This window comes from Oncorhynchus kisutch, linkage group LG17 (assembly GCF_002021735.2).
Source record: "Oncorhynchus kisutch isolate 150728-3 linkage group LG17, Okis_V2, whole genome shotgun sequence".
NCBI lineage: Eukaryota > Metazoa > Chordata > Actinopteri > Salmoniformes > Salmonidae > Oncorhynchus > Oncorhynchus kisutch.
The window spans coordinates 13588697-13616356 of record NC_034190.2 but is presented as its reverse complement, the minus strand read 5'-3'; the positions used below and the strand labels follow the sequence as shown (position 1 = coordinate 13616356).

At 44.5% G+C, this 27660-nt stretch overlaps 1 protein-coding gene across 2 annotated transcripts in view; it reads left to right on the top strand.

Annotated features, from left to right (window-relative positions):
* The window catches only part of LOC109907192 (polypeptide N-acetylgalactosaminyltransferase 4-like), a 33496-nt gene extending 9108 nt beyond the window's left edge, over nucleotides 1–24388 (top strand). For both annotated transcript variants that reach the window (XM_020505013.2, XM_031795139.1), the window contains exons 2-11: nucleotides 700–1159; nucleotides 6502–6671; nucleotides 7877–8066; nucleotides 8348–8533; nucleotides 8998–9115; nucleotides 17103–17279; nucleotides 19495–19626; nucleotides 20749–20859; nucleotides 23004–23156; nucleotides 23365–24388. In XM_020505013.2, coding sequence (XP_020360602.1) covers nucleotides 768–1159; nucleotides 6502–6671; nucleotides 7877–8066; nucleotides 8348–8533; nucleotides 8998–9115; nucleotides 17103–17279; nucleotides 19495–19626; nucleotides 20749–20859; nucleotides 23004–23156; nucleotides 23365–23505 — 1770 coding nt within the window. In that variant the 5' untranslated portion in view covers nucleotides 700–767 and the 3' untranslated portion in view covers nucleotides 23506–24388. The remainder of the gene's footprint in view (nucleotides 1–699; nucleotides 1160–6501; nucleotides 6672–7876; nucleotides 8067–8347; nucleotides 8534–8997; nucleotides 9116–17102; nucleotides 17280–19494; nucleotides 19627–20748; nucleotides 20860–23003; nucleotides 23157–23364) is intronic.
* The last annotated feature ends 3272 nt before the right edge of the window (nucleotides 24389–27660 follow it).

Here is a 27660-nt window from a genome sequence, read left to right as displayed (position 1 = left end):
GTATCATAGATTTGAAGTACAGTTTTGCTACCTCTGTAGTCAAACAATTTCGTATAAATCGGAAATGAGCTAGGTTGAATTTGGTTATTTGAATTACCTTTTTCACATGCTTTTTAAAAGAGAGGTTTGCGACTCTCAAGGTTCAAATTGAAGGTCACGAGACTTGTTATGGATTTTTCTCATTTCTATTGATAGTGATTGACTCCAGACTGGAGATACAAGGACTGAGGACACTGATTATTCACTGTTGTATTGATGACGTTCTATGACCACTGTGATTCTGTAGCGGCTGACAAAGTCACAGTATTTTGTTTGGACTTTCTACAAGCATCTCGGCTGGTGTTTAGAGAACATTTGGTGCTTGTATTAGGATATAAAGTGCCTGTTTCCAAGAGGCCAGTTAGACATTTTCTCAGCTTCTGTGCTGTTGTTGTCTCCCTGTTGCAACATGTAATAAACCAGATAGTCAATCAAAAATCTATCTGTGGCTGCTCTCACTTTCGTTTACCTGGGAATTCCTTTTCCACAGATTATAGGTGGTATAGCTCTATCTGCTCACTGCAATGGTTCAAGTCTTATCAAGTCTGTCATGGAGTAACTCAGCTCAAGGTGTCTTACTACTTTTATCATAGGCCAAACTTCAAACTGGACCTAAACCTTTTCTCAGCCCTCCCTGTTGTGTGTTTGTGTTTTCCACAGAGCTGTGTGGCCTGGGGACTTTTTAAGTGGCAGCTGGTGAGATTCCACTCTAGTGGTTGCCGGGGGCGATGAGGGTGCGTTGCTCCCGGAAACTGGGCCTCCTAGCTAAGTCCTTCTTCCTGCTGTGGGTGCTGTGGCTGGGCTACCTGCTCCTGGTCCGTTCCGCCTCCTTCTCCTCCACAGGGAACGATGGAGGGGAGGACGGAGGGGGCCGCAGCCTGCTGGTTAGGCACTTGGCCCCTGTGGAGGAACAGGGGAGCGAGCAGCTGGCCAGGCCTGTGTACGTGAAAGCGCCGGCGGATGCCAACGCTCCCGGGGAATGGGGCAAGGCCACCAGGCTGAACCTCAGCCCGGAGGAGAAGAAGCAAGAGGAGGACAGCGTGGAGAGATACGCTATTAATATCTTTGTCAGCGATAAGATCTCTCTGCACCGACACATCCAGGACAACAGGATGAAGGAGTGAGTAGGCAAATTATCTTCATCTTCACACAGTGGGAACATCTCAATTGCGTTCTCGTCGCATCTTCTCTCCTCGTCTTCTTCTCAAAATTGAGAGGTCCCTCCCCTCTGACCTTGTCCTCCAATGGGTTTTGAGAAAGAGGCAAGGAGAGGGGTTGTGAGGAGTATGCTATTGGGATTGAGACCCACCCCCCTGGCATTTCAATCCATCTGGACCAGTAGTTTAGACCAGTAACCACCTCTTATTGTACAGGTCCAGTGAGTCTGATTGCAGAGACGTACATGGATACTTAAATCTGTGTTATGAAGCTGAACTAGACTTGGCTGTTCTGGTGTCATGTAAGACAGTGATATTTTCTCTACAGCTGTAAGGGATGAATGAGCAACTTCCCTAACTGGCCTTACTCAGTTTAAAAGGTACGGTACTCATTGCACTAGAGGACTGAACTTTGATTGGCTCAATAAAATGTCTCCATCTGTGTTTCATCTTCCCAGTTGTTCACTGCAGAAGTGATGCTGGCAGCCCAACACCTGTGTGATAATGTCTTATATTATTACCCCTCACATAAAATCATGTTTGTTTTTAGGAACAAATAATTAAGAGTACACTATAATATACAAAAATTTGTGAGCAAAATAATTTGAAAAATAACATTTTATTGAGTAAATGTTGGTTTCTTTTCATTTTGATAAGAGATTGATGTTATGATTTTAAGGTTATTTGTTGATGTAAAAATCTAAATGTACTGATTTTAAGGTTGTGTCATTAGATTTGTAGGGTCGTGAGAAATTCGTGCCCAAAAAATAAAGGGTCCCTGAATGCTCAAATGAAAGTTTAAAGCTAAATTCTGACTTCAAATACAAAAGGCAAGCATGAGGTAAATTAGTAACACACAGTGTAAGTTGAGATCGGGCCAATCACATAACAGGAGACTTAAATCTTGTTAGGCACGTAAATTGCTTGGAATGTAGCAGATTTGTTACCTACTACTGTGTTGTTACCTATATTGTGACGCATACTGTTGCGTGCATAAAGATCGGCAACAAAACGGGTTACTACTTGTCTATAATCAAGCTACTACACACACACACCATTATTGCTGTGGTTGAATTCAAGCTTGTGTTTTTGTTACTTTTCATCTGTTTTCCATAAGACGCTGTTCTGCTTGAGTTTCAATGACTTCCAATAAACACTGAATCTGTCGAGGCTCATGGTCAGCTTCCAATAAACAGTGAGGCCAGGATACTTTTTTTTTTTAAAGGCACATGAGCTGTCTCTCCAGTTGTTTACAGAGTAGCCTCCGTCCCTGACTGAAGAGGGGTAGCCTCCGTCCCTGACTGAAGAGGGGTAGCCTCCGTCCCTGACTGAAGAGGAGTAGCCTCCGTCCCTGACTGAAGAGGGGTAGCCTCCGTCCCTGACTGAAGAGGGGTAGCCTCCGTCCCTGACTGAAGAGGGGTAGCCTCCGTCCCTGACTGAAGAGGGGTAGCCTCCGTCCCTGACTGAAGAGGGGTAGCCTCCGTCCCTGACTGAAGAGGGGTAGCCTCCGTCCCTGACTGAAGAGGGGTAGCCTCCGTCCCTGACTGAAGAGGGGTAGCCTCCGTCCCTGACTGAAGAGGGGTAGCCTCCGTCCCTGACTGAAGAGGGGTAGCCTCCGTCCCTGACTGAAGAGGGGTAGCCTCCGTCCCTGACTGAAGAGGGGTAGCCTCCGTCCCTGACTGAAGAGGGGTAGCCTCCGTCCCTGACTGAAGAGGGGTAGCCTCCGTCCCTGACTGAAGAGGGGTAGCCTCCGTCCCTGACTGAAGAGGGGTAGCCTCCGTCCCTGACTGAAGAGGGGTAGCCTCCGTCCCTGACTGAAGAGGGGTAGCCTCCGTCCCTGACTGAAGAGGGGTAGCCTCCGTCCCTGACTGAAGAGGGGTAGCCTCCGTCCCTGACTGAAGAGGGGTAGCCTCCGTCCCTGACTGACGAGGGGTAGCCTCCGTCCCTGACTGAAGAGGGGTAGCCTCCGTCCCTGACTGAAGCTCTCAAATGCCATTCTTTCTCTAACTTCCCCTTTGGTGCAGAAACCTGAGTTCTGTTTCTCTATTTCTTTACCTCCCTGCCTCTCTCATTTTCCTTGTCCCCTTTCTCTCTCGCTCTAACTCTTTCTCGCTGTTCTCTTTCTCTCTCTCGCTCTAACTCTTTCTCGCTGTTCTCTTTCTCTCGCTCTTTCTTTCTCTCTCTTTCTTTCTCTCTCTCCTCTCTCGCTGTTCTCTCTATCTCCCCTTCTCATCACTCCTTTTTCTCCATTTGTTGTCCTCTGGTCTCTCCATGAGAACTGCTCAGGCATGTGGGACGTCGGTGTGATTTCTTTCCCCTCATATTTCTGTTTCTTGTCGTTTCCACAACTCCCCACAGGAATGAGACCAAATGCTCCTCTCCTGCACTGAACAAAGCAACTCTCTAGCAAACTGTCACATGTTCACTGCTCCATATAAAGTGACTGATTGTGTGGTCTGTCTTGCAGTCAGCTTCAATCATTATGTATAATACTTGTGTATGTAGGTAAGGTTGAAGTCGGAAGTTTACATACACTTAGGTTGGAGTCATTAAAACTCATTTTTCAACCACTCCACAAATTTCTTGTTAACAACCTATAGTTTTGGCAAGTTGGTTAGGACATCTACTTTGTGCATGACACAAGTAATTTTTCCATTAACCAACTGTTTACAGACAGATTATTTCACTTGTAATTCACTGTATCACAATTCCAGTGGGTCAGAGGTTTACATACACTAAGTTGACTGTGCCTTTAAACAGCTTGGAAAATTCCATAAAATGATGTCATGGCTTTAGAAGCTTCTGATAGGCTAATTTACATAATTTGAGTCAATTGGAGGTGTACCTGTGGATTTATTTCAAGGCCTACCTTCAAACACACTGCCTCTTTGCTTGACATCATGGGAAAATCAAAAGAAATCAGACAAGACCTCAGAATTTTTTTTGTAGAACTCCAAGTCTGGTTCATCCTTGGGAGCAATTTCCAAACGCATGAAGGTACCACGTTCATCTGAACAAACAATCGTACACAAGGATAAACCCCATGGGACCACGCAGCCGTCATACCACTCAGGAAGGAGATGCGTTCTGTCTCCTAGAGATGAACGTACTTAGGTGCGAAAAGTGCAAATCAATCCCAAAACAACAGCAAAGGACCTTGTGAAGATGCTGGATAAAACGGGTACAAAAGTATCTATATCCACAGTAAAACGAGTCCTATATCGACAGAACCTGAAAGGCCGTTCAGCAAGGAAGAAGCCACTGCTCCAAAACCGCCATAAAAAGCCACACTACGGTTTACATCTGCACATGGGGACAAAGATTGTACTTTTTGGAGAAATGTCCTCTGGTCTGATGAAACAAAAATGGAACTGTTTGGCCATATTGACCATCGTTTTGTTTGGAGGAAAAAGGGGGAGGCTTGCAAGCCAAAGAACACCATCCCAAACGTGAAGCTCGGGGGTGGCAGCATCATGTTGTGGGAGTGCTTTGCTACAGGAGGGACTGGTGCACTTCACAAAATGGATGGCATCATGAGGGAGGAAAATTATGTAGATATATTGAAGCAACATCTCAAAACATCAGATACTTTTGTACCAAGTTAAAGCTTGGTCGCTAATGGGTCTTCCAAATGGACAATAACCCCAAGCATGCTTCCAAAGTTGTGGCAAAATGGCTTAAGGACAACAAAGTCAAAGTATTGGAGTGGCCATCACAAAGCCCGGACCTCAATCCCATAGAAAATTTGTGGGCAGAACTGAAAAGGCGTATGCGAGCAAGGAGGCCTACAAACCTGACTCCGTTACACCAGCTCTGTCAGGAGGAATGGGACAAAATTCACCCAAATTATTGTGGAAGCTTGTGGAAGGCTACCTGAAACATTTGAATGCTACACTCTCAATTAGTGTTTGGTATGTAAATTCCTGACCCACTGGGAGCTTCATTAAATTGTACCCGCAAAACAAATGTCTCAACGTCAACAGTGAAGAGGTGACTCCGGGATGGTAGCCTTCTTGGCAGAGTTGCAAAGAATAAGCCATATCTCAGACTGGCCAGCAAAAAGAAAAGATTAAGATGGGAAAAAGAACACAGACACTGGATAGAAAAACTCTGCCCAGAAAGCAAGCATCCTGGAGTCGCTTCTCGACTGTTGACTTTGAGACTGGTGTTTTGTGGGTACTGTTTCATGAAACTGCCAGTTGAGGACTTGTGAGGAGTCTGTTTCTCAAACTAGACACTTTAAAGTACTTATCCTCTTGTTCAGTTGTGCATCGGGGCCTCCCACATTTTCTATTCTAGTTGGAGACAGTTTGTGCTGTTCTGTGAAGGGAGTAGTACCCAGCGTTGTACGAGATCTTCAGTTTCTTGGCAATTTCTCTCAAGGAATAGCCTTCCTTTCTCAGAACAAGAATAGACTGATGAATTTCAGAAGAAAGTTATTTGTTTCTGGCCATTTTGAGCCTGTAATCGAACTCACAAATGCTGATGCTCCAGATACTCAACTAGTCTAAAGAAGGCCAGTTTTATTGCTTCTTTAATCAGGACAACAGTTTTCAGCTGTGCTAATGTAACAGTATAGCTTCTGCCCCTCTCCTCGCCTGGGCTCGAACCAGGGACCCTCTGCACACATCAACAACAGTTGAAGCATCGTTACCCATCGCTCCACAAAAGCCGTGGCCCTTGCAGAGCAAGGGGAACAACTACTTCAAGGTCTCAGAGCGAGTGACGTCACCGATTGAAACGCTATTAGCGCGCACCCCGCAAACTAGCTAGCCATTTCACATCGGTTACATTAACATAATTGCAAAAGGGTTTTCTAATGATCAATTAGCCTTTTAAAAATATTAACTTGGATTATCTAACACGACATGCCATTGGAACACAGGAGTGATGGTTGCTGATAATGGGCCTCTGTACACCTATGTAGATATTCCATAAAAAATCTGCCAGTTCCAGCTACAATAGTCATTTACAACATTAACAATGTCTACACTGTATTTCTGATGAATTTGACATTTTAATGGACACAATTTGCTTTTCTTAAAAAAACAAGGACATTTCTAAGTGACTCAACTTTTGAACAGTAGTGTATATCTATAATTATTCTTATTTTTTTATCTGAAGTTTTTTTCACAAAAGAATAATATCCATCTATAGGAGGGGTTATTTTATGTTTTTCTTTTTTGTTTCAATTGTTACCTATCCCTTAATCTTTACATTTATTTAGGGACTTAAAAATGATTAGCCTTTGATAGGCTGAAAGCAATCCTAATAAACAACATCTCTCTCTTTCATTTGAGTACAGATGCAGAGCTAAGAAGTTTGACTACCGCCATCTGCCGACCACGTCAGTGATCATAGCGTTCTACAACGAGGCCTGGTCCACCCTGCTCAGGACTATCCACAGTGTTCTGGAGAGCACTCCTGCTGTCCTCCTGAAGGAGATCATTCTCATAGACGACTTTAGTGACCGAGGTTTGACCGAGCTTTTTTGTTGTCTTTTTTTGGGGATCGTTAATTGTCATTTTTACACCGTTTACTGTTCTGTTAGCCTAGTCAGCACCTCTACAAACATTATGGGGTTTGCGTCAGTTCGTGCTTTGTCGTTGTCTTTTTTGGGGGGGGGGGTGGGGGAATCATAGAACATATTTTAATTTGTGAACATCTGGTTAAAAACTATCCTTTATGCCAAGAAAACACAAGTTAGAGAGTAAAATAAAAGGTTAAAGGTTAAAAGATACCTTAGAATACCTAGTTATTATTTGTCAGGCATTGAGTTTCTCCCCAAAGTTGACGGTAATACAGAACAGGATCCTTACTTAGAACAGTAACGCTGTAGGCCGAAGAATGGGGCTTATCTGTACATATCTGACATGAGATGAGATGAGCCAGAGAGTTCTGTGAGAGAGAAAGGACATATTCTTCCTTGGAGACAACACAGTCACTGCTGAGTGTCAGTACAAGTGGAGTTTCTAGTGTTTATGTGTGGCGCTGGTCAGGAAAAACTAATTATATAATAGCCTATTCACTGACGCATACATAAGAGACCTGTCTCAGACACGCACAGAAATAGATTGAGCCAAATGATTCAAAATTGCCACCAGTCCACCCATTATTGCATCATTGACCTGAATGGGGGAAGTCTGTTCTATTCATTCGTTTCTATGCTCAGACATGATAGCTGCTCTCTCTGAGTATCAAATGACCACATATTACAATTGACTCTCCCCCGCCCTCTGAGACCACATAATTCTCATCCACAACTGTAATATACAAGAGACTGGTGATAAGGAGAGAGGAAAGCACTGTCATCAACACTACTGACGGTGTCTTCCCCTTCGGGGAGACTGGGACTGTCATTTTCATTGCAGTTGAATAATAATTTAGCTTCGCCTGTTGGTCTGTCAATGTGCAAAGATAAGATCTGTTTATTCGTTGTTCTATCTTCTATTATTGTCTACATTATTATCACTGTACTGTTGGGAAAGAGCTCTCAAGGTAAGAATTTCACTGTACTGATTTACACCGGTTGTATCCTGTGCACACTGTGAATAAACTTTTTGAACACAGCTGCGAAGTAAGGATCTATGCCCTTCCCAAACTATCAATTGAGTTTTTAGGAGGTGTGTGTGTGTGTGTGTGTGTGTGAAGCCTTGACCATCTCTCTGTGTGAAACCCAGTCTATCTGCAGTCTCAGCTGGAGCAGTACATCAGTAACTGGGAGCGTGTCCGCCTCATCCGCACCAACAAGAGGGAGGGGTTGGTCAGGGCGAGGCTCATCGGCGCCACCTACGCCACGGGGGACGTATTGACCTTCCTGGACTGTCACTGCGAGTGTGTCCCCGGCTGGATCGAGCCGCTCTTGGAGAGGTGTGTTTCACTTAGCCAGCATATTGACAATTTGATTACAATTACAGATTCAATACTCAATTAATGGGATGGGACTGGTCATTAGGGTTGCATAGCAACAAGACATTCTGGAGGCAATAAAAACAGATTAGTGTTGGTTGGCCTATTGGCATTCCTGGTTAAGTATAGTGGCACGTGAATTTCATCACATGTAAATGAGGGAATGTCTCATGAAAACCTTCCAGGGACATTCAGTGAGTGTCCTTTCTTACACCATACTGTGTATCTCATCCTCCCTCCAGGATTGGAGAGAATGAGAGCACCATCGTGTGTCCGGTGATCGACACCATCGACTGGAACTCGTTTGAGTTCTACATGCAGACAGATGAGCCCATGATCGGAGGCTTTGACTGGAGGCTGACTTTCCAGTGGCACTCCCTCCCTGAGGTTGACCGCAAGAAACGCAAATCCCGCACCGAACCCATCAGGTCAGTAATTCTATGGTCATCAGTTTCTGTCCATATGGGATTTCTGGGCCCATCTCAAACGGCACCCCTTTGGTGCACTGCTTTTGACGGGAGCCCTCCAGGAGCCTTCTGGGAGCCCTCCAGGAGCCTTCTGGGAGCCCTCCAGGAGCCTTCTGGGAGCCCTCCGGGAGCCTTCTGGGAGCCCTCTGGGAGCCCTCTGGCCCTGGTAAAAGTATTGCTCTATAGATAAGTAATAGGGTGCCTTTTGACCTAGTTTAAAATGTTTTGAAATGCATCTCACCTTATCTCCTTCATTCCTTGAAGAATGTCTAATCACTTAAGTTTGGTCTAATCACATACAAATAAGTGATTACCTCAGGAAAGGGAGAAATAGATTTGATTTAAAAGTCTTCTAATATGGCCTCTGACTGTTAAACTGCACACTGTACTGACCTCCATGTTCCACTATGCTTTCTCTCTCTCAGGTCTCCTACCATGGCCGGTGGGCTGTTTGCTGTGAGCAAGGCCTACTTTGAGTACCTGGGCACATATGACATGGGCATGGAGGTGTGGGGAGGAGAGAACCTGGAACTGTCCTTCAGGGTGAGTACTAAATACTCATTGACTATGTCCCAAATGGCACCTATTCCCTTTAAAGTGCACTACTCTGGACCAGACTCCTATGGGCCCTAAGGAAATAGGGAATATGATGCCAATTGGGAAGCAACCGCTCTTTCAATATGGCATCAACATCTCAGTGCCAGTAGCATTTGCAGTTGGCACAATTAAGCTATTTCTCAGGTACTTGGTAAAAAAGAGACTAATCTAATGCAGAAAGGACACACACTTTTATTCTGATCTTTGCCCCAAAATTGTTTTAAAAATGTCCATGATCCATGGTCCCAAAAAGGTTTACAAAGTATATGTTCCATTCAAAAATGTTTCAATAATAAGTTTAATTGGAAGAAAATGGATATAGGCAGACTCCCCAGTTCAAATCCAGTTAATGAGCTTGATTCATCAGTGTCGCCTAGAAGAGTCTGTCTGTGTCCCAAATGGTAACCGTTTCCCTATGTAGTGCACTGTTTTTGACCAGCACCTGGTCATAAGTAGTGCACTACATAGGGAACAGGGGGCCATTTGGGACGTCACCTAGTTGTCAGCAGGCCCTGATGGCGAAGTGATGTCTCACAGTGTCTGATCTGCTGAAGGTGAGTGATGGCTGGATGGTGTTGGACACTGCATCCCCATTTAGATAATGAAGGCTACCTTGTTGTTGGTGTCCCTTTCAGTTGTTCACGTCAATCATTACTGGCACAGATTTCCTGCTTTTGATCCAAGTGTGTGTGTGTGTGTGTGTGAAAAACTAAAGACGGATGGGGTATCACCCTATATGATGTTTTATGTATGTGGAAATAAAATGCCTCTCTCTGGGACTCTCCATCCATAAATAATGACTTCTGAATTGGTTTACAACTGTGTTTTGGGAACACAAAGGAGTAGATATGGCACAGAATGAAATGTTTTGATGAGAATGAATAGGGTTCTAGCTAAGTATCCATTACAATGAGAGAATGTGTTGTGTAATTGAGGCGTAACTCAAGGAAGTCGCTAAAGGTAATTAGCGAATAGTGAGGTAGCACCCTGTCGCTCTCCAAAGCTGTTTTATTGGCTGTAGTGGAAAACAAGCAATTATAAGATGCAAATTGATACCATAAATAAAATGTCCTGCAGGAAATGTATTAAAATGGGAAAAAGATCCCCCAACAAACTGGTTTTCATGATTCTCTTGTCATTTGCATAGTAGCCGCGGGAGAAGAAGAGCGGCAGTGTTGATTATTCATAGACAACGTCCATCTTGGTTTCTGCCTGCATTATCACACCACTTACATCCTAGTTTGGATCCTATTTCATAGTCTGGAGAACATTTAGGCACTAGTTTAATTATTAGGAAGAAGGGCTGGGAATCACCTGGGACCGATGCAATATGTATTACAATTCTATACTGTGATTTTTGTTGTCATTTGATGTTCCAAGTATATTGCTCACTGTATGTCTGCTGCAGAGAGATAGGAGAGAGCATGAAAAAATACGTTTTGATCAGTCTTGGAATAAAAGTTCTGAAAACATGTTGGCTCACTATTTAATTTTGTTTTTTGTAAATAGTTACAGGATAAAAAAAATACCTGAATTATGGAACATGTGCAGCTAGCTATCGCTACCTTTTTTGCAAGTCGATACTTGCAGTCAAAGTATCGATTGTAATATTGTCAAAAAATAATATTGCGATATTTAACTGTCATGGAATTTTGTTTGTCACATGCAAAGTACAGTGAAATGCTTAATTTGCAAGCTCTATCCAACAGTGCAGTGAATCATATCAAAATAGTATAACTATATACAATATATATATTATATATATATTTAAGATTCTTCAAAGTGACCACCCTTTGCCTTGATGACAGCTTTGCACACGCTTGGCATTCTCTCAACCAGCTTCACCTGGAATGCTTTTCCAAAAGTGGGCGGCAGGGTAGCCTAGTGGTTAGAGTGTTGGACTAGTAACTGAAAGGTTGCAAGTTCAAATCCCCGAGCTGACAAGGTACAAATCTGTCGTTCTGCCCCTGAACAGGCAGTTAACCCACTGTTCCTAGGCCGTCATTGAAAATAAGAATTTGTTCTTAACGGACTTGCCTGGTTAAATAAAGGTAAAAAATAAATTTTAAATTTTAAAAAAGTATTGAAGGACTTCCCTCATATGCTGAGCACTTGTTGCCTGCTTTTCCTTCACTCTGCAGTCCAACTCATCCCAAACCATCACAATTGGGTTGAGGTCGGGTGATTGTGGGGGCCAGGTCATCTGATGCAGCACTCCATCACTATCTTTCTTGGTCAAATAGCCCTTACACAGCCTGGAGGTGTGTTGGGTCATTGTCCTGTTGAAAAACAAATGATTGTCCCACTAAGCGCAAACCAGATGTGGTAGCCATGCTGGTTGAGTGTGTCTTAAATTCTAAATGAATCAGACAGTGTCACCAGCAAAGCACCAACACACCTCCTCCTCCATGCTTCATGGTGGGAACCACACATGCGGAGAAGAGTCCTTTAGTAGTGGTTTCATTGCAGCAATTCGACCATAAAGGCCTGATTCACACAGTTTCCTGTGAACAGTTGATGTTGAGATGTGGCTGATATTTTTGAGGCTGGTAACTAGGATTGCAATAGGTCGAAAACTTTCCGGGTAAATTGCTGGAATTTTTCCCAAAATTTTCCATGGAAGTTAAGCCTGGGAATTTAGCTTAAATTCATCAAAAAAGTTAGCTTATAACAGTGAACCTTTTTTGTGGGATACACATAAGGCTATTCTAGGTCTTGTGGCATATTGTAGTTATCCCCAATTCAATGGAATTGCAATCCTCTGCATGCACAGTGTATTGTTCCATCACATGCACAGCTGATTATCAAGATCTTGCACACTAATGAGATGCCACACTACTACACTGTCTGAGCCAAGGACTACAAGCTTTCTGGTAGGTTTTTGATTACAATACTGGGTGGGGTGAATATATTTTATGACATACAGGAGTTTTTGTTAATAGTAGCCTAGAGCAAAGTGTGTTTTAAATCATTTCTAACTTGTTAACAATTTCTGCTAGTTAGTTTTTGCTACGGTACCATGTGGGGTTTAGCTTGCTTGAGCCTGGTAACTGAGGGTTAATTCACCTGTGTCCATACATGTTTCATTTAAAAAAAAAATATTGTACAAAGGAGTTGTTTAATCTAACTGCTTAACTATTTATCTGTACAGGGAATTGTATTTGTTTGTTTTTTACAAAAAAATATCTAATCTTTGCAGGAAACATTTGCAAATACTGTGCCAAATCATATGTGAAGAATGCAACAAAAATGCAGAATCATCTGACCAAGTGCATGAAGTTCCCTCAGTGCTCACAACAAGTAACCTCTGACAAAAGTCCCTCTACTTCAATTCGAGGTGAAAATGATGAATCAGGTACCTTACTGATAGCAACAGCTCATGGTCCTCCTGGAATCAGACACCTTATCGATAGCAACAGCCCACGGTCCTCCTGGATTCAGACACCTTATCGATAGCAACAGCTCATGGTCCTCCTGGAATCAGACACCTTATTGATAGCAACAGCTCATGGTCCTCCTGGAATCAGACCCCTTATTGATAGCAACAGCTCATGGTCCTCCTGGAATCAGACACCTTATTGATAGCAACAGCTCATGGTCCTCCTGGAATCAGACCCCTTATTGATAGCAACAGCTCATGGTCCTCCTGGAATCAAAGTTTTTTTTTAGACTCGATGGAGGAACGTAGTCAGAGAAATGCTGATGAATGTCTTGTTCGAGCTGTGTATGCACCTGGTTCACCTCTGATGCTCACAGGCAATGTGTTTTGGAAGAGATTTCTGAATATTCTTCACCCAGCATACACCCCTCCAACCAGACATGCTTTATCTACTCATAGAGAGTTCAACAGAGTTCAAGTGAAGGTCAAGCAAATCAAAGAGAAAGCAGACTGTATTTCAATCATCTCTGATGGGTGATCAAATGTTTGTGGGCAAGGAATAATTGACTACATCATCTCCACCCCTCAACCAGTATTCTACAAGAGCACAGACACAAGGAGCAACAGACACACCGGTCTCTACATTGCAGATGAGCTGAAGGCAGTCATCAATGACCTTGGACCACAGAAGGTATTTACATTGGTGACAGACAATGCTGCGAACATGAAGGCTGCTTGGTCTAAAGTGGAGGAGTCCTACCCTCACATCACACCCATTGGCTGTGCTGCTCATGCATTGAATCTGCTCCTCAAGGACATCATGGCACTGAAAACAATGGATACACTCTACAAGAGAGCCAAAGAAATTGTTCGGTATGTGAAGGGTCATCAAGTTATAGCGACAATCTACCTCTTCAAGCAAAGTGAGAAGAATAAGAGCACCACATTGAAGCTGCCCAGCAACACCTGTTGGGATTGTGTTGTCATCATGTTTGATAGTCTCCTGGAGCGGAAGGAGTCTCCAAGAAATGGCCATATCACAGTCTGCCGATATGGACAGCCTCATCAAGAGGATCATCCTGGATTATGTATTTTGGGAGAGAGTGGTAAGCAGCCTGAAACTCCTGAAACCTATAGCAATAGCCATTGCACAGATTGAGGTAGACAATGTCATTCTGTCTGATGTTCAGACTGCAGATGTAAGAGAAGAAATCCGTACTGCCCTGCCCACTTCACTGTTGCTCCAAGCAGAGCAAACTGTAGTTCTGAAATGCATCATAAAGCGTGAAGACTTCTACCTGAAGTCCATACACGCTGCAGCGTACATGTTGGACCCCAAGTATGCTGGCAAGAGCATCCTGTCTGGTGCAGAGATCAACAAGGCCTATGCTGTCATCACTACTGTGTCTCGCCACCTTGGCCTGGATGAGGGCAAGGTTGTTGGCAGTCTGGCGAAGTACACTTCCAAGCAAGGGCTTTGGGATGGAGATGCAATATGGCAGTCGTGCCAACAGATCTCCTCAGCCACCTGGTGGAAGGGACTTTGTGGATCTGAGGCTCTTTCCCCTGTTGCCTCCATCATCCTCCAAATCCCACCAACATCAGCCGCCTTTTTGAGCCTGACAACGAGCCATCCTCAACAAGGCTGGAAAGTGACAGTGAAGATGAGGCCTCAGAGTCTGATGTTCAAGAGGTGGACATTGAGGCAGTCCAGGGAGAAGACATGGAAGCCTGAGAGGAAAACAACCAAAGCTTTAGATTGTAGACTATCATTATACAGATGTATGTTGAAAGCACTTTTGGGAGATCATTGAGGATCATTCAATATTCTGTTTTGTTCACTGAAATCATCCCATGTGAACTTTAATTAAAGTTGAATTCATAACTAAATTGATTTTTAAAATTTCTATTGTAAATATTATCATTTGTAATTATGTCTAACCATGATAAGGTAAAATGTTTTTCTGTCTCAATATCCAATGCAAAAAACATCTACATTTAAATGGTATTAATATTAAATTTGCATATATTTCCGTTAATGCCCATATATTCCCATTAATTCCCACAGACAGTTTCCACCTGAATATACCCTAAATGTGCAACCCTACTGGTAACTCTAATAAACTTATCCTCTGCAGCAGAGGTAACTCTGGGTCTTCCTTTCCTGTGGTGATCCTCATGAGGGCCAGTTTCATCATAGTGCTTGATGGTTTTTGCGACTGCACTTTTAAGCAACTTTCAAAGTTCTTGAAATGTTCCAGATTGATTGATCTTCATCTCTTAATATAATGATGAACTGTTTGCTTATTTGAGCTGTTCTTGCCATAATATGGACTTGGTCGATCTTCTGTATACCACCTCTACCTTGTCACTAAACAACTGACTGGCTCAAACGCATTAAGAAGGAAAGAAATTCCACAACTTCTCTTTTAACAAGGCCCACATGTTAATTGAAATGCATTCCAGGTGACTACCTCATGAAGCTGGTTGAGAGAATGCCAAGAGTGTGCAAAGCTGTCATCAAGGCAAAGGATGGCTACTTTTAAGAATCTCAAATCTAAAATATATTTGTGTGTGTGTGTGTGCGCCTGCCTTCCTTCGGAAAGTAGTCAGACCCCTTGACTTTTTCCAAATGTTGTTACGTTAGCCTTATTTTAAAATGGATTAAATAAATAATTACAGCCTCTGCAATCTACACACAATACCCAATAATGACAAAGCGAAAGCAGGTTTTTCCTTTCTTTTTTTTTGCAAATGTATTAAAAACAGAAATATTCAGCCCCTTTGCTATGAGAGCAAGGCCTTGGTCAGGGGGAGAAAGGCCTTGGTCAGGGGGAGAAAGGCCTTGGTCAGGGGGAGAAAGGCCTTGGTCAGGAGGAGAAAGGCCTTGGTCAGGAGGAGAAAGGCCTTGCTCAGGGGGAGAAAGGCCTTGGTCAGGGGGAGAAAGGCCTTGGTCAGGGGGAGAAAGGCCTTGGTCAGGGGGAGAAAGGCCTTGGTCAGGGGGAGAAAGGCCTTGGTCAGGGGGAGAAAGGCCTTGGTCAGGGGGAGAAAGGCCTTGGTCAGGGGGAGAAAGGCCTTGGTCAGGGGAAGAAAGGCCTTGGTCAGGGGGAGAAAGGCCTTGGTCAGGGGGAGAAAGGCCTTGGTCAGGAGGAGAAAGGCCTTGGTCAGGGGGAGAAAGGCCTTGGTCAGGGGGAGAAAGGCCTTGCTCAGGGGGAGAAAGGCCTTGGTCAGGGGGAGAAAGGCCTTGGTCAGGGGGAGAAAGGCCTTGGTCAGGGGGAGAAAGGCCTTGGTCAGGGGGAGAAAGGCCTTGGTCAGGGGGAGAAAGGCCTTGCTCAGGGGGAGAAAGGCCTTGCTCAGGGGGAGAAAGGCCTTGCTCAGGGGGAGAAAGGCCTTGCTCAGGGGGAGAAAGGCCTTGCTCAGGGGGAGAAAGGCCTTGCTCAGGAAAGTAACCAAGAACATGATGGTCACTCTGACAGAGCTCTAGAGTTCCTCTTTGGAGAAAGGAGAATCTTCCAGAAGGACAACCATCTCTGCAGCACTCCACAAATCAGGCCTTTATGGTAGAGTGGCCAGACAGAAGCCACTCCTCAGTAAAAGGCACATGACAGCCCGCTTGGAGTTTGCCAAAAGGCACCTGAAGACTCTCAGACCATGAGAAACAAGATTCCCTGGTCTGATGGAACCAAGACTGAACTCTTTGGCCTGAATGCCAAGCGTCACGTCTAGAGGAAACCTGGCACCATCCCTACAGTGAAGCATGGTGGAGGCAGCATCATGCTGTGGGGATGTTTTTCAGCAGCAGGGACTGGGAGACTAGTAAGGTTTGAGGCAAATATGAACAGAGCAAAGTACAGAGAGATCCTTGATGAAAACCTTCTCCAGAGTGCTCAGGACCTCAGACTGGGGCTAAGGTTCACCTTCCAACAGGACAATGACCCTAAGCACACAGCCAAGACAACGCAGGAGTGGATTTAGTGGCCCAGCCAGAGCCCGGACCTCCTCAAACATCTCTGATGAGAGCTGAAAATAGCTGTGCAGCAACGCTCCCCATCCAACCTGACAGAGCTTGAGAGGATCTGTAGATAAGAATGGGAGAAACTCCACAAAAATATGTGGCAAAATTATAGTGTCATACCCAAGAAGAATTGAGGCTGTAATCGCTGCCAAAGGTGCTTCAACAAAGTACTGAGTAAAGGGTCTGTAAATGTGATACTATTTTTATTAAAGTTGCAAACATTTCTGCAAACTTGTTTTTGATTTGTCGTTATTGGGTGTTGTGTGTAGATTGATGAGGAAATGGTTTTATTTATTCCATTTTAGAATAAGGCTGTAATGTAACAAAATGTGGGGGGAAAGTCAAGGGGTCTGAATACTTTCCGAAGGCACTGTATATATACATATGAAGAAAATAGGAGCAATAGGAACCTCTCCACAAATCTTACATTTGGGATTTCTGGGAAGGTTTGAGTCATATATCTCTTGTCCGGATTTTTGCCAGAAATATCATAAGATGCAAAAAATGTCAAATGGGCTATATTTCTTCCTGTTCCCCAGGTGTGGCAGTGTGGAGGTTCTTTGGAGATCCACCCCTGCTCCCATGTGGGCCACGTCTTCCCAAAGAAAGCTCCCTACGCCAGGCCCAAGTTCCTCCAGAACACGGTCCGTGCTGCCGAGGTGTGGATGGACACCTACAAACAGCACTTCTACAACAGAAACCCCCCTGCCAGAAAGGTAGAGTACTGTAGTACACTTTACAGTAAAATGTTAGCTTATTTTATCTCGCTCCCCATTGTCATATGATCAACGTGAGGTACAGTGTTTTCAGTGAGTTGTCAGGGCTACAACAAAGTTACACCATTATGAGGTAGCTAGTGGTTAGAGCGTTGGGCCAGGAAACGAAAGATTGCTGGATCGAATCAACAAGGTGAAAATATGTTGTTCTGCACCTGGGCAAGTGAGTTAACCCACTGTTCCCTGGGCGCCGAAGATGTGAATGGCGATTTAAGGCAGCCCCCCACACCTCTGAGGGGTTGGGTTAAATGCGAAAGACGTATTCAGTTGTACAACTGACTAGGTATCCTCCTTTCTCTTAGTAGTGGAGGATGCAGTGATTGTAGATCGATCAGGCTGTAGAAATACCAATAATAAGGTCACTTATTGTAATGTCATAAGGTCACTTATTGTAATGTGATAAAGTCACTTATTGTAATGTCATAAGGTCACTTATTGTAATGTCATAAGGTCACTTATTGTAATGTCATAAGGTCACTTATTGTAATGTCATAAGGTCACTTATTGTAATGTCATAAGGTCACTTATTGTAATGTCATAAGGTCACTTATTGTAATGTCATAAGGTCACTTATTGTAATGTCATAAGGTCACTTATTGTAATGTCATAAGGTCACTTATTGTAATGTCATAAGGTCACTTATTGTAATGTCATAAGGTCACTTATTGTAATGTCATAAGGTCACTTATTGTAATGTCATAAGGTCACTTATTGTAATGTCATAAGGTCACTTATTGTAATGTCATAAGGTCACTTATTGTAATGTCAACAGGTGATAAGAAGTAGCTCATGCTTTAGTTAGGACCAATCTGGAGATTAAAAAAACCCTAATCATGCACTCTGACATTTGTTTTGGTAAACCGCTGAGGGATGGGGCTTGAGAACTATAACCACTCTTACATTCTTAGAAAGAGCTTTGGACTGACCGTCCATGATATCAACATTTTATAGTTTTAACCATGTTTTGAAGCTATACAGTGTTTGTTTACATTGACTTTGTTAACAAACATGGGAGTAAAACCAGCTGATATTTTGGGTTCTGATGGGGTTTGACAGTTGAACTAAGCTCACGAGGCATTTTTAAGATCTGTTCTTCAAGAATCAATGTCTTTATACTGTATCAGGGATCATCAACTAGATTCCGCCACCGGATGGGTTTTCTTGAGAGGTCGGGGGCTGGAACATAATACAAAATAAAAGATTTGTAGCCGGAAAATTGACCGCAAGAAGCCCAAACAGAGGTTTAAAATGATTGTTTTAGTCAAACATTTCTTGTATTTATGTACGATCATGTGTATCTCTGTGTGGGAATATTCGGGAACAGATTTCGTAATATAAATCACTTGGTGCTGATTTCCTGGTGTTTTTAGTCTTTTATGACCAAATTTGTCCCTCAGGAATCCAGTTGGAGAACCCTACCGTATCATCCACAGTCAAAGTACATAGTTCTACCAAGGATGGAACACCCTAGACGGGATTAATATTGTATCGTAATGGAGTAACTTGGATGGGGATGTTCTTCACCTGTCTAGGTGTCAGCAGTGGTTGATGAGGTTGTGTGTGTCCCTCTCAGCTTTCTTTGTGTTGCCTGATATCAAAGTCTCATGTTCATCTTGGTTTCACCTCATAAATTACATTATTAATGCCAGGCATCTTTGATCAAACAATAAATGACCCAACCAAAGGTAGCTGGAGACTGGGTGCCAGACTAGTGACAACCACTAGTCCTTTTTTGGGGGTCTTTTTTTTGTATAAACAAACCAGGTGTGTTTTCACAAGGAACCAAGCAGAAGCTAATGGGATGAAATGGAAAACAAAAAACCTACCTGAATTTTATTCAGTAAGAAACGGTTGTTTTCATTTTTCATCTTTGGTTACTAGCCCAACGCTCTAAACCGCTAGGCTACCTGCTGCCCCAGTTATTATTCTGGTGTGTCTTCTAGAGTTGTGTGTGTGGGCCTAATTTGTGAAATTCTGGAAATTGTTGCAAGCTAAAGTGTTATGTTGTTTACTCAATGTGTCAATGTTTTTAAGTGTATCCATCCCATCTCAAATAAATGTGTTAGATGAAGTGTTATTTTTCCACAGGAGACATATGGGGACATCTCAGAGAGGGTTGTCCTCAGAGAGAGACTGAAGTGTTATTTTTCCACAGGAGACATATGGGGACATCTCAGAGAGGGTTGTCCTCAGAGAGAGACTGAAGTGTAACAGCTTTGACTGGTACCTGAAGAACATCTACCCTGACCTGCATGTACCAGAGGACCGGGAGGGCTGGCATGGGGCGGTGAGTCTCTCTCTCTATCAATCAATCAATACGATTCGATATCTAAAGCACTCCAAAAAATGTAAACAACATAAAACATCGTTCCGTAATAAGTCGAAGCCAAAATGAACTCCTATGTCCTACCTCGTTGGCCTCCATGTAGATGTGAAATGAGTGTAACAGTATAACTTTAGACCGTCCCCTCACCCATACCCGGGCGTGAACCAGGGACCCTCTGCACACATCAACAACAGTCACCCACGAAGCATCGTTACCCATCGCTCCACAAAAGCCTTGCAGAGCAAGGGGAACTACTAATTCAAGGTCTCAGAGCAAGTGACGTCACCGATTGAAACGCTATTTAGCGCGCACCACCGCTAACTAAGCTAGCCGTTTCCTATCCGTTACATGAGTATGGTAATATCATTCAAATAGACTAGCATCTCCTACCCATTTTCCTCTGCCATATTGCCTGCATACTTTTAGTTCTTCCGTATGTAAAAAATTTCTTGCCCTCAGAACAGACTCAATTCGTTGGGGCATGGACTCGACAAGGTGTCGAAAGCGTTCCACAGGGACGCTGGCCCATGTTGACTCAAACACTTCCTGCAGTTGTGTCCAGTTGGCTGGAAGTCGTTTGGGTGGTGGGACCATTCTTGATACACACTGGAAACTGTTGAGTGTAAAAAAAACAGCAGCATTGCAGTTCTTGACACAAACCAGTGTGCCTGCTACCTACTACCATACCCCGTTCAAAGGCACTTAAATGTTTTGTCTTGCCCATTCACCCTCTGAATGGCACACATAATCCATGTCTCAATTGGCACAAGGCTTAAAAATCTTAACCTGTCTCTTCCCCTTAAATCCCCTTTTCTTCAGTGTAGATGAAGGGGAGGAGACTGGTTAAAGGATTTTTAGGCCTTGAGACAATTAAGAAAAGGGGTGTGCATGTGTGTCAGTCTCAGTGAATGAAGACTTCTTTACATCAGCAGTTGTCTCTATGTACTATATAGAAACCCAGACCAAACTGCCAAAGATCCAGCAATGCAGAGGCAGAATCACAATGTTTTGTCTCCTTTAATCTGACCCTCTTTGCAGTGATGGCAGGTCTCATGATGCTAATCCGGATCATTCTCATCACAGGTGCGTAGCTCTGGGATCCATTCAGAGTGCCTGGACTACAACGCTCCGGAACACAGTCCCACGGGGGCGCACATCTCCCTCTTCGGTTGCCATGGGCAGGGCGGCAACCAGGTGATTTAAAAATGTCATGTCTTGTCAGTTTATTTTCTCTCACTCTCTCAACCCCCCTGATCCCACGTCCGTCTCCCTGATGGACGGACGGAGTGGTTACTCTGAATGTCACCCATATCCGGTGACCATCCACCTCATCTCAGCTATCTAGAATTTAGTGTCAAGTGAGATGCTGAGACATCTACAACTTTGGCTTAGTATTTCTAGACAAAGTATCCTAAAGCATATTTTAGGCCTAAATCTACATAAAACATATTGTTTTATACATTTTATAGCTATGTTTCTAGTTAGTTTACAGATACTTGCTGACTGTATGGATGTATATGTGATGTCCAGTCAGACAACAGGGAGTAGTGGAGGCCTCTGCCTGCATGTCTATCTCCACCGGCTATATCTCCATCTCTGATTACTCATTGATGCATCGCATCAGGTGTCCAACGCTACTAAAAGCACCATGTGTGTGACTGAAAATCAATGTTTCCACAGCCTGCACTGAAACGGAAACCTCTACCTTCTCTTTAGAGAGTTCACTCCTAGTTCCATTTAAAAGATACATGAGGGGGGGTGCGAGCAGAGAGAGAGGGAGAGGTGTGCAGAGAGGGAGAGGTGTGCAGAGAGGGAGAGGTGTGCAGAGAGGGAGAGGTGTGCAGAGAGGGAGAGGTGTGCAGAGAGGGAGAGGTGTGCAGAGAGGGAGAGGTGTGCAGAGAGGGAGAGGTGTGCAGAGAGGGAGAGGTGTGCAGAGAGGGAGAGGTGTGCAGAGAGGGAGAGGTGTGCAGAGAGGGGGAGGTGTGCAGAGAGGGGGAGGTGTGCAGAGGGAGAGGTGTGCAGAGAGGGAGAGGTGTGCAGAGAGGGAGAGGGAAAGGGAGGTAGAGAGAGGCTCGCAGGGGGAGGGAGAGAGGCGTGCAGGGAAAGTGGTGGAGGGAGAGAGGTGCTGGGGGGAGAAAGGCGCGTGGGGGGAGGGGGAGAGGTGCGCAGGGGAGAGGGAGGTAGAGAGAGGTGCGCGGGGGGAGGAAGTGGAAGGTAGAGAGGGAGGGAGAAAGAGGTGCGGGGAGGGAGGGAGAGGGAGGGAGAGGGAAAGAGGCGGGGGAAGGAGGGGGGAAAGAGAGGCGCGCGGGGGGAGGGGGAGTGAGGTAGTGGCGCAGGGAGAGGGGCATGGGGGGCAGGGAGGGAGAAAGGTGCGCGGGGGGAGAGGCACGCAGGGTGAGGTGCGGAAGGGAGGGGGGGAGGGAGAGGTAGAGAGAGGCACGCGGGGAGCGAGGGAGGGAGAGAAGGGCTCGGGGGGAAGAGAGAGGCGTGGTGGGGAGAGAGAGAAAGGCGCTTGGGGGAGAGAGGCGCGGGGGGGGAGAGAGGCGCGGGGGGAGGGAGAGGCGCGCAAGGGAGAGAGGTGCGGGGGGAGGGAGAGGTGAGAGGGGGGAGGGAGAGAGGTGAGAGGGGGAGGGAGAGAGGTGGGAGGGAGAGGCACGCAGGCGGGATGGAGAGAGGTGCGCGGGGGGGGGTAGAGGTGCAGGGAGAGAAGATTGTGCGCGCGACAAGAGGGAGAGAGGCACGCGGGGGGAGGGAGAGGCGAGCAAGGGAGAGAGAGGTGCGAGGGGAGGGAGAGGTGCGAGGGGAGGGAGAGAGGTGCGAGGGGAGGGAGAGAGGTGCAGGAGGGAGAGAGAGAGGCGGGAGGGAGGGAGAGGCGCAGGGAGAGAAGCTTGTGCACGCGACAAGAGGGAGAGGCACTCGGGGGGGGGGGGGGGGGGGGGGACACATACACACAGAGAGACTCGGGGTGAAGAGAGAGGTGTGGGGGGAGAGAGCGAGAGCGAGAGACTCGGGGGTGAAGAGAGAGGCGTGGGGGGAGAGAGACTCGGGGGTGAAGAGAGAGAGTCGTGGAGGGGAGAAAGAAAGAGAGAGTGGCGCGCGCCTCTCTCTTTCTCTCCCCCCTGCTTGCTCAACAGACATTACTTTAGACCTAGATCCAACCATTTCTCTCTTAAAAGTAAGCGATTCTTTTGGTGAAATCTCTTAACTGTTGAATGCTAATGTTTGGAGCTGCTGATTTGATAAGCAGAAGCACCGAGAGTAAACATCCATTCCCCGGGTACGGTGGTTACTATAATTCAGATCAGCAGAGTTTAACCATGCATCTCTCTTTCCCCTAGTACTTTGAGTACACGACTCATAAGGAGATCCGCTATAACTCTGTGACGGAGCTGTGTGCCGAGGTACCAGAGGGACAGACTTACATTGGGATGAAACACTGCCCCCACGACAGAACCCCTACACCCCCCACCATCATCTGGGAGTTCAGAGAGGTGAGTGATGCAGACGCAAGAAAAAACACACATGTAAGCAGAGAAATGCTCTTACACACATACTTACTCACAGAAAAACACTACAGATGTTCAGAGTATGCACTACTGGGCTGATTGAATTGGTAAACACACGACAAGTTGTCTTGTCAGTCAGAAACAGACTGTATTCAACATAGCTGTAGTCTTACCTGTCTCTGTGTGACCACAGGACGGGACCATATACCACCCTCACTCAGACATGTGTGTCACCTCCTGCCGGACAGCCGAGGGGCGAGCGGACGTCCAGATGAGGACGTGCACCCCCGGGGACAAGCACCAGCGCTGGAAGTTTGAGAACGGGGGGAACTAGCTTCACCCTAACCCTAATTGACCTTTGACCTAAGTGCAATTACAGTTCCACGGTGGACGATTGAGAGGCAGGATTTTTAAAGAGGGGACCCAGCAAGCCTCTCAGCAAACTACCTACTTGTTCCCTGTGGGAAGACTTCCTCATTTAAAGTGCCTTTGCGAACCAAGTGGGGTCCACCCCAGAGGTGTCCGTATTTATGCCTGTCAGAATTCCCTAGTTTTGTAGATCTTCCCTTCCTGTCACTATGGGAGATTAAAAACAATAAGAAAGCTTGAAGGAACATTCCAGGATTGTCTAGTGGTGTCAGATCTAAAAGACTGGTTTCAAAGAGGATCGATGGCAGGCATCATGGGAGTTTTGTTTTTTAATTCAGTGGGATCGGCATAGATTCCAACCAAGTACTGTTGCGCTACAGAATGATTTTATAGAATATTTGTGTTTTTTTTTTTACATGTAGACCACAACAAATAACTGAATTGTGTTGTCCTTAAAATAAGATCAAAAAGTTGAGTACATTAAAACGATTAATTTAGAGGTCTAAATGATTACTCTTTTCTATGTGTGGTTAATCTGGGGGTTTGTAATTCAAAGATAACCCTTTGAGATAGCTGAATAAGTCCCAAAGCTTTGTATCATATGAGACTTAACTATACAAGCCCCATCTGGTTGTTTATGTGAAATGGAGTTAAGAGGACCCTGTCATGCTAGGATACTGTATGTGTTCTACTCACCAGTGTCTGTCTCTCTGTTTGGAGACTGTTCAAAGTAGGTTGAAATTGGGCTAATTCGAACAAGACTTGAAACACTTACAGTGAGGGAAAAAAGTATTTGATCCCCTGCTGATTTTGTACGTTTGCCCACTGACAAAGAAATGATCAGTCTATAATTTTAATGGTAGGTTTATTTGAACAGTGAGAGACAGAATAACAACAACAAAATCCAGAAAAACGCATGTCAAAAATGTTATAAATTGATATGCATTTTAATGAGGGAAATAAGTATTTGACCCCTTCTCAATCAGAAAGATTTCTGGCTCCCAGGTGTCTTTTATACAGGTAACGAGCTGAGATTAAAGGGAGTGCTCCTAATCTCAGTTTGTTACCTGTATAAAAGACACCTGTCCACAGAAGCAATCAATCAATCAGATTCCAAACTCTCCACCATGGCCAAGACCAAAGAGCTCTCCAAGGATGTCAGGGACAAGATTGTAGACCTACACAAGGCTGGAATGGGCTACAAGACCATCGCCAAGCAGCTTGGTGACAAGGTGACAACAGTTGGTGCGATTATTCACAAATGGAAGAAACACAAAAGAACTGTCTATCTGCCTCGGCCTGGAGCTCCATGCAAGATCTCACCTCGTGGGGTTGCAATGATCATGAGAACGGTGAGGAATCAGCCCAGAACTACACGGGAGGATCTTGTCAATGATCTCAAGGCAGCTGGGATCATAGTCACCAAGAAAACTATTGGTAACACACTACGCCGTGAAGGACTGAAATCCTGCAGCACCCGTGAGGTCCCCCTGCTCAAGAAAGCACATATACATGCCCGTCTGAAGTTTGCCAATGAACATCTGAATGATTCAGAGGACAACTGGGTGAAAGTGTTGTGGTCAAATGAGACCAAAATGGAGCTCTTTGGCATCAACTCAACTCGCTGTGTTTGGAGGAGGAGGAATGCTGCCTATGACCCCAAGAACACCATCCCCACCGTCAAACATGGAGGTGGAAACATTATGCTTTGTGGGTGTTTTTCTGCTAATGGGACAGGACAACTTCACTGCATCAAAGGGACGATTGACGGGGCCATGTACCGTCAACTCTTGGGTGAGAACCTCCTTCCCTCAGCCAGGGCATTGAAATTAGTGGTGGATGGGTATTCCAGCATGACAATGACCCAAAACACACGGCCAGGGCAACAAAGGAGTGGATCAAGAAGAAGCACATTAAGGTCCTGGAGTGGCCTAGCCAGTCTCTAGACCTTAATCCCATAGAAAATCTGTGGATGGAGCTGAAGGTTCGAGTTGCCAAACGTCAGCCTCGAAACCTTAATGACTTGGAGAAGATCTGCAAAGAGGAGTGGGACAAAATCGCTCCTGAGATGTGTGCAAACCTGGTGGCCAACTACAAGAAACATCTGACCTCTGTGATTGCCAACAAGGGTTTTGCCACCAAGTACTAAGTCATGTTTTGCAGAGGGGTCAAATACTTATTTCCCTCATTAAAATGCAAATCAATTTATAACAATTTTGACATGTGTTTTTCTGGATTTTTTGTTGTTGTTATTCTGTCTCTCACTGTTCAAATAAACCTACCATTAAAATTATAGACTGATCATTTCTTTGTCAGTGGGCAAATGTACAAAATCAGCAGGGGATCAAATATTTTTTTCCCTCGCTGTAAGCTTGTGCTAAGTGCAATTTTCGATTGCCTGAGGGTGGTGGGATGTCTGACATTGTTGTCTGGAAATCTTCACTGTGCTGTGGATTCAATAACAGGCTGATTTACTGGTTCTACGATGTTGCCTCCAAAAGTTGAGGCACAGTTACATTTTTTGGGCAGAATTCTTTTACACATTTTAATCTATAAAAAATACAAATCCAATGTGCCTAACATACAATTATAAAGATGTTCATTTGACTTTCATAGTGGCAATATTCTCATATGAGTCTTGGTCTACAGCAATGTTGTCTGCTCTCTTCCAAGGCCTCCGTGTTGCAACTAACACAAGCATGTCACAGCATTGCTTACTTGTAGCATTTATACTGTATCGTGCATCAATTGTTGATCTCTCAAGGGCTTGATTGTCTTAAACCTGCCACACAACAGATTCCTTTGTCTTTGACAGACTTACATCAACACCCGTACTCTGCTCTTACACTCTCTCCTAACCTGAACCTTTCCTATAATATCTGGTTCCCTTGATTGGGATTGGAGAACCACATTATGGCCTTAATAACAATGATTCCGTGTTTGTTGCTATTGAAGTGCTTATTATTGAAATCAGTTGTACCGCCGCAGACTGTTCTTCCTAATTGTCTTTTTGTGGTCCTTTGCACTAAGGGCATTTTTTTTCCTTCATATCAAATATTTGTAATGATTGTTTGATCATTCAAAATGACTCCAGCTTAATATGATATTTCTTGGTATAAAGGGACCTGAATGGCATGTGGTGTATTTAAACTACTGAACTGATTTAATAAGCACAAGAGGTGGTGGGGATTATTATTTGTACAAGTGAAGAATAAAAGGGTCAAAATAAAATTGGTGTTTACATTTTTTAAATTGAACCTTTATTTAACTAGGCGTGCCAGTTAATTAAGAACAAATAGTTATTTACAGTGGTGGCCTACCGCGGCCAGACCCTCCCCTAACCCAGAGCCCAACAGAGCTCCCGAGAGTTTTGGAGGATTGCTAGATCAATGCCTTTTAACTCAATGAACAATGACCATTAAAACAAGAATCCAGAAGAGTTGGTTTTATTTCTCTTAGTACTGACACAAGACTCCAGTGAACTTTGACAAGCAAGTAAGAAAGGCTTTTCTTCACGATGTTTTCTTCCAAATGTACTGATTTAGCACCATCTAGTGGCGATGTAAGGAACCACTCAATGTCAAATGGGGAAGTGATGCCCTTTGAGGTTCAGTAAATATTGGTGCCCTTTTAATCTTTAAGAGTCTATTATAATCTAAGTAACCTAATCCCCATCAAAATCTGTCAGTTTAAACTAGAGATGTGGTTGTTTTGCATAGACTGTGTCTCAATCCGCCATATGTCGGCCTTCCGCATCAGCGGTGAAAGGTGGCATAGCTACATCTGTGTTTGTCAGACCACCAGACATCCCGAAAATCTGTCCCTTCACGAAAACGTCTGTAGCGTCCGAGCGGTTTGGTTATTATGACCACTATGGAAAGGGGAGAATCTTACGAACACGATGGTGTTCTCTATTTTGCTCTAACCCCTACCAGTGTCATGGGACGCCTCTCAAGGTAACCCATACAAACGAATGGAAGCATGGAGGCCGTTTTGTGCCAACAAAAATAAGGGTTTAAATTCCAAAAATATATATTTTCTGAGCTTTCTTATCTCCTAGATATAGGACAGACACTTCAAAACCTTATTCCTCATGATGAATATTTGAACAGTCTTTTTT